General features: G+C 41.8%; 1 protein-coding gene across 1 annotated transcript in view; it reads left to right on the top strand.

Moving 5' to 3' along the window:
- Window positions 1-15,441, top strand: part of LOC109938855 (aminopeptidase Ey-like) — a 269,455-nt gene that overhangs the window by 234,416 nt on the left and 19,598 nt on the right. The window contains exons 7-13 of the mRNA XM_048615773.1: window positions 1,425-1,538; window positions 4,975-5,118; window positions 5,206-5,271; window positions 5,367-5,432; window positions 7,313-7,482; window positions 8,172-8,245; window positions 8,660-8,801. Of these exons, the coding sequence (XP_048471730.1) occupies window positions 1,425-1,538; window positions 4,975-5,118; window positions 5,206-5,271; window positions 5,367-5,432; window positions 7,313-7,482; window positions 8,172-8,245; window positions 8,660-8,801 (776 nt within the window). The remainder of the gene's footprint in view (window positions 1-1,424; window positions 1,539-4,974; window positions 5,119-5,205; window positions 5,272-5,366; window positions 5,433-7,312; window positions 7,483-8,171; window positions 8,246-8,659; window positions 8,802-15,441) is intronic.

Here is a 15,441-nt window from a genome sequence, read left to right on the forward strand (position 1 = left end):
TTACTGTGTTTCCACTTTGAACTTCCTTGTTCAGTTGGTACAATGTACTTGGTTTCTTTTTGGAAGAATTGTGCATTTGCTCAATGTTTTCTTCTTTATTTAATGTATCTTTACAAGACCCTTAAACTGCTAACACAATTCACTTACTCAGTAGCATTTGTTCCTTAAACTCATGCATTCAACAGCCTTGTATGATGTCTTCCTCTCTGAGACTTTAAAGCCTCCCGTTTCTGGAGCTTTTCTCTTTCTAAGCCACTTGGGACTACCTTTCTTCTACTCTTTCTGTTTGGAGACTGTGAAAAAGTGCACTCCTGATGTTTCAAACCTTTTCTCTCTCCATGACCTGCTTGTCTGTTTGAAAGAAACCTGCCCCCTCACAAATCTTCTTGATAGTCCCATATTTTCAAAAGTAAACTTGTTTCTGCCACGATATGACCTCCTGTACTCTTCTTTGAACTGGTACTCAGCACTGAGGGGGCACTACATTTTCAGAGTGTCAGGACCAAAGTGTTGTACTATTTACAGGGTCAGTACTGAGGCAGTAATGTACTGTCAGAAGGTCAGTGCTGAGGGACAGCTGCAGCGTTGGAATCCACTCGATCAAACCAAAGTTGCATCTTTCATCCTGGGTGGCTGTAAAATATCCCATGGAGTTACCTGAAGAGAAACAAGGGAATGCTCTTTAAGAATGATACATTGTTAAGTAGAGAGAGGAAGTGACTTGGGTAAACCATGACAGTAATGATAAAAGCAGTTGTAGGATGGATGGTGAGCCCCCATCAGATCTGTGGGGGAGACTAGCTGTTATTAATTCAACGTGCAGAGATGAGACTGAGAGCACAGTCAATGCAGTGAAACTCAGCTGTAGCTGTTGTGAGCAGGGTTCTAAACCCCACTTCAGCAAGTTATGATAGTGAACAATAGATTGAATAATTCTGGTCTGTCACCAGAACAGTTAAAATCTCTTTGGTTCTTTAGTGCTGGCATAATTTCAAACATGCAATTATTACATACAGTTTACAAGCTGTCCATGCTCAAATTTATTACCTAATTGAGCTGCACAACAAACACAATTTGAATCTAAATAGTGCTAAAAGTGTAGAGACAAATTGCAAAATGCTTCATATAGGTGCAATCAGACAAAATTAATGCTGAGCCAATGAAGATGATTTTAGGAGATTGGGCCTGAAGCTTGATCAAAGTTGTACATTCTAGGGTGGAAATACAATTGATACGGTTTTCTGAAACGGCATTCTGTTGCTGCATGATATACCTACATATCTTCTTGAACCAACACATTTGTCTTGTAGAATGAAACTGTTACTCACCTCTTGTTAGAGAATGAGTCTGTTACATTCCTGAAATATCACAGCAGTTTATGGGAGAATTTATATATTCTAATGTTAACTTTTTCTTTGTTTCAGTGGTTTGGAAACCTGGTAACGATAAAGTGGTGGAATGACTTATGGCTGAATGAAGGATTTGCTTCTTACGTTGAATACTTGGGAGCAGATAAGGCTGAGCCACAGTGGGGTGTGGTAAGATGATCAGGGTCAGAATTGTTAAAGAAAGACCTGACATTATTAATTCCTCAAAAAAAAGATAAAACTGACTTGAATGAGACAGCATTCTCCTGATTGAACTGAGTTATGGAGATCGGAGATTGATACTTCTCAAAGTTATCAGTCAACTTCTAGATTATTTTCTTCCATTGTATTGATGCGATGAGTACTAATTATTTACCAACATTATGCTCAACAGTTCAAGAAATTGTTGCCTTATAGTTATCAAAAAAATGTACACACTCTCAAATCAAATTCCTTTCACTGGTTGAGTGATACTGTGCTTTGTAGACTGTCTTTGGTACTGGAAAGTGAAGAGCTATCAGCACTGATGGGCTGCCTGGCCTGCACTTTGCTGAAAAGTAATGGTGAGACTAAAAGTACTCATCATTAACTATACACAAGCTGGAAAGCAACTTATCCTGAGTGAAGATGACATAATCATTTGGCCATCCAGGCCTTGAATATTACTATTAAAAAATACATGCTGCCAAAGCTTTTCATCTTGCAATCATCAGGACATGATTGCAAGAATACCAAATCTCAAACAGAATCACTATTTTTATATTTCAAGAGAAAAGGGTGCTGATCAGCTGACAAATAGCTTCTGATTGATTAAGGAGTTGCCATGGAGAATGCACTAAGGAGCTATTGTACTCCCATTTTATTGTTTAATTCAAAAAACCCTACAGAATGTCTGTAGGCAAGGACAGCTCAATGAATGGCAGCCACTGTTTGCTCACTGCTTACAGTAAAGTCTAATCTGGACTCTTGAGCTTGAGAAGAGATAACATAGTTCTCAGTGAGTGTGAATCTGTGGCTTAAGGCTGCTTGTGTTTTATCAATGGAAATCTGAGAAATCAATTGGAAGTCTGGTGGAAAATAAGATAATTTCAATGCTGTGGTCAGGACATTAGAGTAAAGGGTCAAGGTTAGAAGTGTCTGTGAGTTATACAGTTGTTTGATTGTTTCAGTATCATATTTAATTCTTTATATTATTTCAATGTTTAATGATAATTGAGATGCAGAAGGAAATGTTGGGACAGATGATCAAATGCTAGAACTAGAATTTAAGGAATGTCGTAAAAGTGGAAAGTGAGGTAGAGATGTGGAGAGGTAAAGGATAGATATTCCAGAGCTTGAAACTGAGGCAACCTGCCCTAGCAAGTCAGAAGTCAATGGGAATTGGGAGAAAATTCTCCACTGATTGGAGTCATATCTAGCACATAGGAAAATGGATGTGGTTGTTGGAGGTCAGTCATCTCAGTTCCAGGACATCTCTGCAGGGGTTCTTCAGGATAATGTCCCAGGCCCAACCATCTTCAGCTGCTTCATGACCTGCCCTCTATCACAAGGTCAGAAGTAGGCATGTTCACTGATGATTACACAATGTTCATCACCATTCGTACTTGAGGTCGTACAGATCAAAATGCAGCAAGACCTGGATAGTATCCAGGTTTGGGCTGACAAATGGGAAATGACATCCATGGCCCACAACTGTAAAGTAACGGCTAGTTCCAACAAGAGAATCTAATCATCTCCCTTGATATTCAATGGCACTAAAATCACTGAATTCGCCATCTGGTCATCTGAATTGGAATACTCCTATAAATACTGTAGCTAAAAAACAAAGAGGGCAGGAATTCTGTCGTGAGTAACTCACCTCCTAACTCTCCACTGCGGGCCACAAGTCAGGAGTGTGATGGAATACTTCCCTCTTGTCTGAATGAGTGCAGCTCCAACAACATTAAGGAAGCTCAACACCATCCAGGTCAAAGCAGCCTGCTTGATTGGCACCACATCCACTATTTTCAAATTTACTCTCTCAGCCACTAATGCTCAGTAGCAGCAGAGTGTACCATTTACTGTGTAGTGATTGTAACGAGGTCAGCCAGGTGGACCTCAGACTATGAGTTCCCTATTGGGGCTGTTAATCTGGTCTAATCAGGGTGCCCTGGCACAGATAAAAAGAGGACTGTCAGACATTCTGGCTCTGAGAGAGCTGGACCAGTATCAAGGACTTTGCACACGTAAGTAAAGGATGACTTGAAGATGGGATACTGGCTTCTGTGGAGTTACTTCAACAGATGCACTGTAACAATTCACTAATGCTCCTTAGACAGCACCTTCCAAACCCACACTCACTATCATCAAGAAGGACAAGGGCAGCAGGTACATGGGATCACCACTATCTGAAAGTTTCTCTCCAAGCCATTCACCATCCTGACTGGAAATATACCACTGGACCTCCAGTGTCATTGGGTTAAAGTCCTAGAACTTCCTCCCTAACAGCACTGGCGGTCTACCTACAGCAAATGGGAGATTGAAGTCATCCAAGAAAGCAGCTTACTACCACTTCTCAAGGACAACTATGAATGGGCAATAAAGGCTGGCCCAGTCACTGATGCTCATATCCCATGAAAGAACGAAAAGCAAATTTACTGTCGGCCACCAATGGTAGATCAGTTGGAATCAGGGACACACAAGAGGCCAGAATGAAAATGCATCAAAACCTCAGTGGGTCTAGATGAAGTTACTGAGATTGTAAGTAGCAAAGCCATGAAGGAATTTGAAAATAAAGATTAGAATGTTAAAATCAACATGTTACTACACTGTGAACCAGTGAAGGTTAGAGAGTACACAGCAATGAGGCAGCATGGCTTGGTGTGAGGCAGGACACAGGCACTGAGTTTTAGTTCACTGCAAGGAAAGAGTAGATTGTGAGAGAGCAGCCGGCAGTGCCAGTAGGACTATATGTTGTTAGTTCATTGCTGTTTACTTGTGATTAGCATGTACTAATTTGTAATAAACAGTAATTCTTGTTGAGTACAGGAGATTGGTCAGTGTTTTCTGTTAACCTGATTCCATCAGATACGTAAATCCAGGTCTCTGCATTCTATGATTAAATTATTAACTCTTACGGTGACCTCGGGAATACTGGGACTTGACAATCAGCACACTTTCCCAAGTGGGTCATGACAATGGTGTTGGTAGCTAAAGTATGAGAGTGACACTTAATACTAACAAGGTACACCCTGACAACATCCTTGATCACAGTGAGGTCGGGCCTGGAGCACTAAACAAGTTTCATTCCAGTACTGTCCTTTGCATTACTGGATTCATGTTGTCATTATCTAGAGGGCATTATGTGTCCAGCATGGCCAACACAACTAGGCATTCAAAAAGTTTTTTTAAAAATCTGTTATTTTTTCCCCTACTTCAAAAATATTAGCTCTTCCTGAGTCACAGTACAATTTACTAATCTTTTAAATTTATCATTTCGAACAAGTTTGTTCAATTAATATTGTTTAGATACCTGTAATCTGAAGAATCCTCATTACAGACCATACTGAGACGAGAAATAAACCTATTTTTCATTTGATTGGTTGACAGTGGTTCTCTTTTTCCACAGAAAGATCTAATTGTACTGAATGACGTTTACAGAGTTTTTGCTATTGATGCTTTAGCCTCATCTCATCCTCTCTCATCTAAAGAAACCGAGATTAACACACCAGCCGAAATTAATGAGCTTTTTGATGCAATTTCATATAGCAAGGCAAGTGAATCTTTCTAACAGAATATTGTGCTGTGTATAACTTGGTCATTGTCACCCTAACAAATATATGACTGGTTTTCTCTGTAGGGAGCATCTGTCCTTCGCATGCTTTCCAACTTTCTGACTGAACCAATATTTGTCAAAGGGCTCAGTGTAAGTCTCCATGTTAAATTTTATTTCATTTTATCAATTAATCTGAGATATTTTAGTTGCTGAAATTTCCATAATTTTTAATTTTTGTTTTATAGACCTACCTCCATCAGTTTTCATATAACAACACGATATACGCAGACCTCTTTGAGCATCTGCAGAAGGTTTGTGTTTGAAAAGATTGAGATAATTAAAAACAAAATTATATTTATTAATAACGTTTATGACTGAAAACACAGGTGCTGCAAACTTTCATTTAAAAAAAGCACACAATTACTTTTAAAGCGGCTAGTGTCTTGCACAATGTCAAATTAATTAATAAATTGCTCAGCAATTTCAGAGGGAATTGACATTCAACCACATTGCTGTGGCTCTGAAATTGCAGTTTCCCTTTGATTAATTGTTACTCATTACCATTACTTCCAGTTATTGCTTGGTCACTTTCCAGCATCTAAATTCAACAGATTAAAGGTGATGCATCTTTGGGGCTCTCCCATTTGGGGAGACAGCGGGGCAGTGGTAATGTCACTGATCTGGTGATCCAGAACTCCAGGCTAATATGTTGGGGAGCCGTATTTGAATCCCAACATGGCAGATGGTAACTTTTGAATCAGTAAATTTCAAAATTATAAAGCTAACCTAATGGGCATCATATAACAATTTGATTAATCATAAAAATCCACCTGGTTCCCTAATGGCCTTTAGGAAAGGAAATCTGTCATTCTTACATGGTCTGCCCTCGACGTGATTCCAGACCCACAGCAACGAGATTAACTCATAAGCCTCTGAAATATCTGAGGAAGCTACGCAGTTGTATCAAACTGCTACAAAGTCTAAACAAAGGAATGAAAATGGACAGAGGGGGAGGCAATGGCCAAATGGTATTGTCACTAGACTATTAATCCAGAAACTGTGCCAGTGTTCTGGGGACCTGAATTTGAATCCCGCAACAGCAGATGGTGGAATGTGAATTAAAAAATATATCAGGATTTAAGAAATGACCATAAATTCATCACTGATTGTCGGAAAAACCCATCTGGTTCAGTAATGTCTTGATGCAAGGAAATGGCCATCCTCACCAAGTCAGCGTACATGTGACTTCAGACTCACAGCAATGTGACGGATTCTCAATTCCCTCTGAAATTGCTGAGCAAACCACTCAGTTCACGGGCAACCTGGAGAATGGCAATAAATGCTGACCAGCCAGCAGTGCCCATATTGCATGAATGAACAAAATAAGATCTTCTGATATTGAGCTACACACTGAAAATGACAACTGCAAATACAAATATAGTTCTGTTGACCTGGCACAGCCCGATCTCCAATGTCTGGGGCCTAGTGTCAAACGTGAGAGAGCTGTCTCACAGACATAAACCTCCCACTGATTTTTTTTTATTCATTAATGGGATGAGAGCGTCACTGGCTAGGCAGCATTTATTACCCATCACTAATTGCCCACAGGGCAGTTCAGAGTCAACCACATTGCTGTGGGTCTAGAGTCACATGTAGGCCAGACCAGGTAAGGATGGTAGTTCCCTTCCCTAAAAGGACATTAGTGAACCAGATGGGTTTTTCCGACAATTGAGAGTGGATTCATGGTCATTATTAGATTCTTAATTCCAGATATTTTATTGAATGCAAATTCAACCATCTGCCGTGGCGGGATTCAAACCCAGGTCCTCAGAACGTTATCTGGCTCTCTGGATTAACGGTCCAGCATTAATACCACTAGGCCATTTTCTCCCCTCTACCTACCATCCTCCTTTGGCTGATGACTGCGTGTGGTATTCCCTCGGCACTGACCCTCTGACAGTGTGGTATTCCCTCAGTGTTGACCCTCTAACAGCGCGGCGCTCCCTCTGCATGGACCCTCCAACAGCGCGGTGCTCCCTCGGCACTGACCCTCTGACAGTGCGGTGCTCCCTCAGTCCTGAACTAGAATGTCAGCTTTGAGTACCATAATCAAGTCCTGGAGCTGGACGTGAATCACCTGTTCAGAGTTTATCAAGTGATGGCTGACATTGATCCTAATTTTCCTTTTCAGGCTGTTGATGATTCTATCAAGTTACCCAAAACAGTCGATGAAATTATGAGTCGATGGACGCTACAGATGGGTTTTCCAGTCATTACAATAAATACAACAACTGGAACTGTTACCCAAAAACATTTTCTTCTTGATCCAAATTCAAATGTGACTCGTCCTTCAAAGTTCAAGTAAGTCTGATCAGGAATTTGAATGCCTCTTAATTCCGTTGAAATATTTTGATTCTGTCATAATTATTGAACATAACATTGTGAAAAAGAATTTTAAATTAAGATTTGAAAATAAAATGTAGCAATTTACATTTTTCTCGCAGACACTATCCAATGGTTAAATTCACTGCTAGATGGAGTTGAAAACTCTTGGTATTTTTATAATTAATGAGTAACACAAAAATAAAATTGTATTTATGTACAGCCATCTATAAACTCAACAGTTCAAAGGGTTTGCTGTGGAATGCAGGAACTTAGGTGTTATTTTAACAAATGCAGCAGACAGACTGTACAGTCAGGTCTCAAATAGGGCAATGTCATGAATAAGCAGCTCCCTTGTTACTGTGTTGGTGATTGCAGTTTCAATTGAATTAAAACCAATGAATAATTGAACCTGACCAAAGAAAGGGTCAGTTACAGGCAGTGGATGGCAGAGCGAATCTCTCCCAACCCTCTGCTGTCATACTCTCCAATGTATCACCTCAAACATCCTTTCCTTTATGCAGGTCATTCCAAGGTGATCAGTTTATGTCATAACTTTCACAATCAGAGACACAACCTTCATTGGTGAGAGCTAAGCTAAGAACGGAAAACACTCCCACACCACAACAGCATCCCTGACAGATTTATTTTGTCTTTGTGTGTTTCAGTTACACTTGGATTGTACCAATTACATGGATGAAAGGGAAAACAGAGAACAATACTTGGTTATTGGAGCACCAAGGTATGAATGGAGATAAGTAACAATCTGAATAAACTGTGAAGGCTTAGAGGTCGCCTGTTTAATGGAAATAGCACCATTGTAATTTCACAATCATGGAAAATGCCTAACAGCCAATTCCTGCAAAACTGGGCCTATTCTCCCAACTCTCAGCACCAACTATTCCTAGCTCTACAGGGTTCCAGTCAATGTCAGGCCTTTTTAATGCCTACATCAGTTTCCCATTACGTACTTGGGACTGCACTTACCATTTTAGAGCAGCGCATGGTGAATGTAAGTAAGCATAAGTTTAACATCTCATCCAGAAGAGAGCATATCTGACAGTAAAGCACTTCATCAGCACTGACCCTCCAACAGCGCAGCGCTCCCTCATCAATGACCCTTTCCCTAATGAATATGTTTTAACTATAACAACAGAAACCAATCCGGAAATGAAATTGAATGGAAACGAGTGGCTCTTGGCCAATATTAATGTTACGGGATATTACAGAGTGAATTACGATGAGAGGAACTGGAACAATCTTGTGAAGCAATTGTCAACAAATCACATGGTGAATATTTAATCTTTCTCCTCTGCTTCACTGACACTGTTGTGCTTGTTACTGAGGAGCTGACAGAATACTTGACAATTTCTAAATCAAACTTCAAATCAAAAGAAACCTGCTTATAGATTAGAACCTGAAGCTGATGCAACCGGAAAGTTTGAGAAGCTTTATGGAATTTCTTTCTTGGGTGGTGGTGAATAATAGTGGGAGAAAGAAGTCACTTGTGGGAGTGGTCTACAAGTCCCTAAAATGAGTCTGGACTGCAGTTTGGTACAAAGTATGCAAGGAAAAAAAAAAGGATGGATGTAGTAAAGGAACATCAATAATCATGGGTGTAAGAGAATTCCATGGGATCATCGCCCTCTTAGTGAAAATATTTCTCCACATCTCAGGTGAAATGGACTACACTATATTCTGAGACCATGACGTATCGTTGTGGCAGCTCCCCATCAACCCCCATTGCTGTAACTGAGTTACCATAGCAGTGTGATACTTGTTAATTGTACAAAGGTTACAGATAAACCATGGGGGCCTAATATTACTTTTTATTAGCTAAGCGCAACTTGCATTTATTTTTTTGGAAGGATTGTTGCCATGAGGTCAAATGGGATTTCTCACTGTATTTCACTAAATATTTTAACTGTCGACTGTTACCATGTCCGATTCCAACTCCACCTTACTGCATGCCTTTCCTGGAACAACTTGCTCCAGTTCCCCCAGATCCTCAGCATCGGTTACATCGCCTCATTGCCTGTTCCAATTGGGCAGAGCATCGCACACCAGGATGATGCAGCATACTCTGTCCAAAGTTTACTGGAGCGACCCTCCCAGACCAGCCCAGAACGATACCTTCCGCAGCCCCACCATCTGCATTGTATCTGCATTCCACATCAGTCAGGGGGTCACAGTGGAACGCCATTTTCACCCAATAACCAACCCTGTAAGGCCCCTAGATCCTCAAACACACCAGGTATGTGAGAGTGCTGCAGGATGTAGGAGCTGTAGCAGATGCCAGGATAGCAATCACAGATCACCTCCACATGGAACCTCTTCCTGTTGATGAATTCCGCAGTGTTGAGATTTGGCCCTGTCAGCACCATGTCTGTGCAGTGATGGCTCCCTGCATCTGGGTAAAGTCAGTTATGGTTCTGAATCATACTGCCCAGGCTGCAACATGTGCACCAACTGCTGCGTGAGCAGCATATTACATCAAAAAGTTAGAGTCCCTTTCCACCTCAGTCCCACATCGATTCTTCATATTCTCATCGCATTCAGGAGAGTCCATAATTAAACTTACATAACAGATAATGAAGTGATGGTCTGTGCCTCCCACAGCAGTCTTGGACATTATACAATTAATTGTTCGGCTTTAGCCAGCAATGTCATCTTTTAGAGTCATTGTTGTTAACTCCCGTATCATTGAGATGCCAATGTTCATTTTGCAAGGATCAATGGCATGGTACAAATTGCCTTCCACCAGCATTTTAACCTTAAGCAGATTTACTCTGCGTGCAATGCAAATGGGCAATTAAGTAATTGCAAATTAAATGTAACTGATGTTTGCAAACACCTGCTTCATGTATTTGCCCCTTCAATGTCCTATTGTCCAGCTGACATGGATCCCACTCTTTCGTCCTGACCCTGGGTATTGCCTCAGCCATTTACCAGTTGCATCTCACACATTGTTAGAACAGCAAGTAATGGCAGGGATCAGAGATGGTGGTGTACACCCTGGTCACCAAGTAGCCCCCCCACCATTAGAGCCTACATGTTCTCTTTCACCTCGTGTTACCCCAACAGCCCATTTCTATTCATCCTCCTCACGTGGAGACACATTACATTGAACTTTGCTTCCAACTGAAACAAGCAGAAACTCAGCAGGTCTGGCAGCACGTGTGGAGAGAAAGCAGAGTTAACGTTTCAGGCCCAGTGACCCTTTGTCGGAACTATCTTCCTTGTTTCCCAAGACCCAATATTACACCCTAATGATGCCAACCTTATTGTCAGATCTCCCCCAGTGGAGATCACAAGGTTGGTCATTGCCAATATCACTCCTCTAACGATTCCATGCACTCGAAGGCTGTTCAGCAAAGTCCCCACACCCCCCCAACCGCATACACCATAAAGTCATTAGTGTCCATGTTCCCACCTTTACAAATGCTTTCCTCTCAGCCTCAACTCCCCCATCTCTTTTGGCAGTGGAACTGTCATGACTGTGTTTACAGCTCTCCAACTGGACGAGTTGGACAGAAGGGTCTGTTTCCACGTTGTACAGCTCTATGACTCTATGCTGCTGCTGGCCCTACAGAATGACCACTGCCCACTCCTTGGACTGCAGTCAGACAGATTCCTGCCTATTAATGGCCTGAGTAACAAGTGACCATAATCATAGTTGGTGCCTGTGACTGATGACACCAGGAACTCCTGACTGACAGTGAGTCTCAACCCACCCCCTGCCCTTTGTCTGGGCTGAGGACATGACCCACCCACTGACCAACATGGCCATTAGTTTAATAAATGAGCAGTGTTGTTGTCACACAGGCAGCTGGCACATGCCTTAGGTGCTAGATTACCACGTCAGTGTCTTGTATAACAAGAATCACCCACAACCCCAGACTGCTCCCTCCTGACAAACAGGCTGCCTGTGTGTCTGCACCGAAGAGCACCTTAACATGGCATTAGTGAGAGCCTTTGACTCTGGCTGAAGCTCCAATGCGCTAAGCAAAAAAGTCAGTGGCCCTGAGATGCAGCCTGGTCCATTGTGAGTCAGGTGCCTGTCCATGTGCAGTGTCCTTACAGCAGCCTCTCAATGCTTGCTTCTGGCATACCCTACAGTGCAGATCTGTGCATCCTGCAATTGGATCGGAGAGATACCATGATGGGCATGACAGGTTGCTAAAATCAGCATCTGTGGATGAGGGGTGTGTACAACTGCTGCCTGTAGATCATTCTCTGAGATGCTGTTTGGTGCTGAACAACATGGATACTCCCCACAGCCAGTGCCTTTGGTACCCGCTTTGACTTCCATATTGAGATTTCTCGATGCTAAGCTTATCTGGCATATTTTGTAAGATAGGAAGTGGAATATAACGGAGGTGAGTCATGACCTGGGTGCGTGTCCCTCTGCAAAATGTCCCTTCTGCAGCCTTTCAGTACAGACCAGAAACTGAACTGGACATTAATACTGTAAATACTTAATATTTTCAATGTAAATATCATATAAAGCCATCTAAATATTGTCTACAAGAGCAGGCCAGAGGCTAGGAATCCTGTAGCGAGTAACTCACTTCTCGACTCCCCAAAGCCTGTCTACATCTACAAAGCACAAGTCAGGTGTGTGATGGAATACTCCCCACATTCCTGGATGAGTGCAGCTCCAAAAACACTCAAAACGTTTGACACAATCCAGAACAAAGCAGCCCACTTGATTGGCACCATATCCTCAAGCACCCACTCCCTCCACCACCAACACTCAGTAGCAATGTGTACTAGCTACATGGTGCACTGCAGAAATTCATTTGAACTCAGTGGCTTGCTAAGATATTTGCTAGGGCAGCATGGTGGCTCAGCGGTTAGTGCTGCTGCCTTCGCAGTGCCAGGGACTCAGGTTTGATTCTACCCTCGGGCGACTGTCTGTGTGGGGTTTGCACATTCTCCCCGTATCGACATGGATTTCCTCTGGGTGCTCTGGTTTCCTCCCACAATCCAAAGTCGTGCAGGTTAGTGGATGAGCCATGGGAAATGCAGGGAAAGGGTAGGGGGTGGTGGGCCCGGGTGGGATGGTCTTTGGAGGGTCCGTGTGGACTCGATAAGCTGAATGACCTGCTTCCATACAACCAGTAGGGTTTCTACAGTAGGACACGCTGAACTTCTTGTCCACTTCTCCCACAAATCTCACTTATGACCCTCACAGCTCTGTGTGTGTATATGTGTCTGTCTGTGTTTGAGACAATGTGTGTCTGTATGAAAGAGTATGTGTGAGTTTCTGCGTGTGTGAGTTTCTGTGCGTGTGTATGCAAGAATGTGTCTGTTCGCGTCAGTGTGAGAGATTGTGCGAGAGGAGAGACGAATATTTGTATGCGCTAGTGTATGTGTCTGTTCATATGTAAGTCTGTGTTTTGAAGTAAGATGTGTGATTTATACATTTTAATATCATTTATTTTGGATTTTGAACTCATGGCATATTGGGGGTTTTGTGTGTCTCTGAAGGGGCTTCTAATTAACTTGTAAATATTTCTGTAGCCACAGCAATTTATTTTAAAACACATTATTAGATTTCCCGTAGACAAACTTTTTTATTGACTTGTGGAACACTGGCTTGGACACCATTTATTTTCCATCCCTAATTACCTCCTGAGAAGTTGGTGGTGAGCTGCCTTCTTGAACCGTTCATGTGCTGCAGGTTGACCTACAATGCCCTTAGGGACAAAATTCCAGGATTTTGACCCAGTGACAGTAAAGAAACAGTGATATATTGCCAAGTCAGGATGGTGAGTGGCTTGGAAGGGAACTTGAAGTTGGTGGTGTTCCCATGTATCTTCTAGATGGAAATGGTTGTGTGTTTGGAAGGTGCTGTTTAAGGATCTTTGGTGAATTTCTGCAGTGCATCTTGTAGATGGTACAGAGTGGTGCTACTTAGCGTCGGTGGTGGAGGGAGTGGATGGCTGTGGATGTGGTAAAATTCGTATGGGCTGCTTTGTCTGATAAGCAGCTTGACACTAAGTGTTTGTGGAGTTGCACCCATCCAGGCAGTGGATGTTTTCATTTGTTTGCATCGGGAATATTTAAAAGTGAAAAATGTAGTGCATTAGACTTTCAGATAGAAGATTCTGGAATTTTTGGTGTAATAGAGGAAACACCCATAGCTTGGAAGAAAGATTTTTACAATAGGGTTGTTAAAGATGTTATCTCTGTGTGAGGAATTCATCTTAAAAGTTCCAGACTAGAAGTGCTTGGTTAAAACCCTGAAGGGTTACTTGAATCTGAGAAAATTCGAGCACAGTTATATGATAATTCAAGTAAAAAGCCATCAGACTCTCACCTTCAGCTAAGTCAACCCTATGTGCGAGACAGAATGGAATTCCTCTGGGTTTGAGTACTGTCGGGATTCATGGGATTGTAGCCTTACCATGTACTTCAAGATCCTTAAATATGCGTCATATGTAAATAGTTTGGTTTTTTTTGTTGTTGTCTAATTTCTCCTTAAAACAAATTAGACAACTCTGACCAGAGCGTGATGAATGAATTTGCCCAAGTGTCCCACAATATTGAAGCAGTCAAATCACTAGGAACACAAACTCGTACCAACACAAAACAGTTCCAACTTTAGTATTAAAGGTTATTGTAACTTGCTTCCTAACAAACATACTATCACTAATCCCAGAAAAGCTCAGGTCTGGCAGCACCTGTGAAAAAAAAAATCAGAGTTAACGTTTCGGGTCTGGTGACCCTTCCTCAGAACTGAGGACCAGACCCGAAACATTAACTCTGATTTTTTTTTTTTCAGAGATGCTGCCAGACTTGCTGAGCTTTTCAAACAACTTCTGTTTTGCTCCTGATTTACAGCATCTGCAGTTCTTTTGGTTTCTATCTCTAATCTTATTCAGCCCCTTAAACTTACAATACTTCTCAAATCTCTGATAGATTTATGCAGTTGCTCTCCTGGCTCTGTCTCTAGATCTGCAAAGCTGCTTTCTCTCTTTTCCTCTCTCTCTCTCTCTTTTTCCAGATGGTCTCTCCTTCTTGCCATGCTGGTCTCTTTGGAAGGCCTCCAGAAGATTCAAGGGAAATTAGTCTACTGGTGAACCCTGTTTTTGTGCTTTTTGGATGGTTTTCTGGAACTTTCTGTAGTTCTGGCCAATCACTAGTTTGAAACTTTGTCATTCATTGGATGGCATGCTACTGTTCATTTCTTTCTGTAGCAGAACTGGGTGCCTTCCTGTCTGTGCCCTCCTTTGTTTAGTGGATAAGTTGTTGGGGATACATCTGCCCAGAATAACTGTTGCCTTTTACATTATGCTAATATCATTAGCAGCTGGCTGCTGTGTTTGCACTATGTCTGGGGTATGGGTTTTGTGACTTCAGAGTTTTACTTGGCCAATGTAGTCAGCCAGGAGGCTGCTACATATTTTATCTTCAATTCTGTCAGTTAATAAACCTCTGGTCTTCTTGCTAAAACTGAATCTGCACCCTCGAGTGCTTGTGTTTCAGTAAAACCAAAATAACAAAATCTGATCTATCCAGCCAGATTTCAGCCTAGGATCTGACTTGTCCAGAAATAATATCAGTTAGGATCATGATAGTGTCTGACGGTGTATGTACTTGTCTATCAATGTTTGTGTGTCTGAGTGTATATAAGAATGTAGCAATTGGTACAACTGAATGGCTTCCTGGGCTATTGCAGAGGGCAGTCGAGAGTTAAGCACACTGCTGTGGGTCTGGAGTCACATGTATACCAGACCAAGTAAGGATGGAAGATTTTCTTCGCTAAAGGACATTAGTGAACCAGATAGGCTTTTCTGACAATCGACAATCATTTCATGGCCATCAGTGATTATTTTTATTAAAAACAAATCTGGAATTTTGAATTCAAATTCCACAATCTACCAAGATGGGATTTGAACCCTGGTCCCCAGAACATTAGTTGAGTTTCTG

Source organism: Rhincodon typus, chromosome 33 (genome assembly GCF_021869965.1).
Source record: "Rhincodon typus isolate 14 chromosome 33, sRhiTyp1.1, whole genome shotgun sequence".
Taxonomy (NCBI): Eukaryota; Metazoa; Chordata; class Chondrichthyes; order Orectolobiformes; family Rhincodontidae; genus Rhincodon; species Rhincodon typus.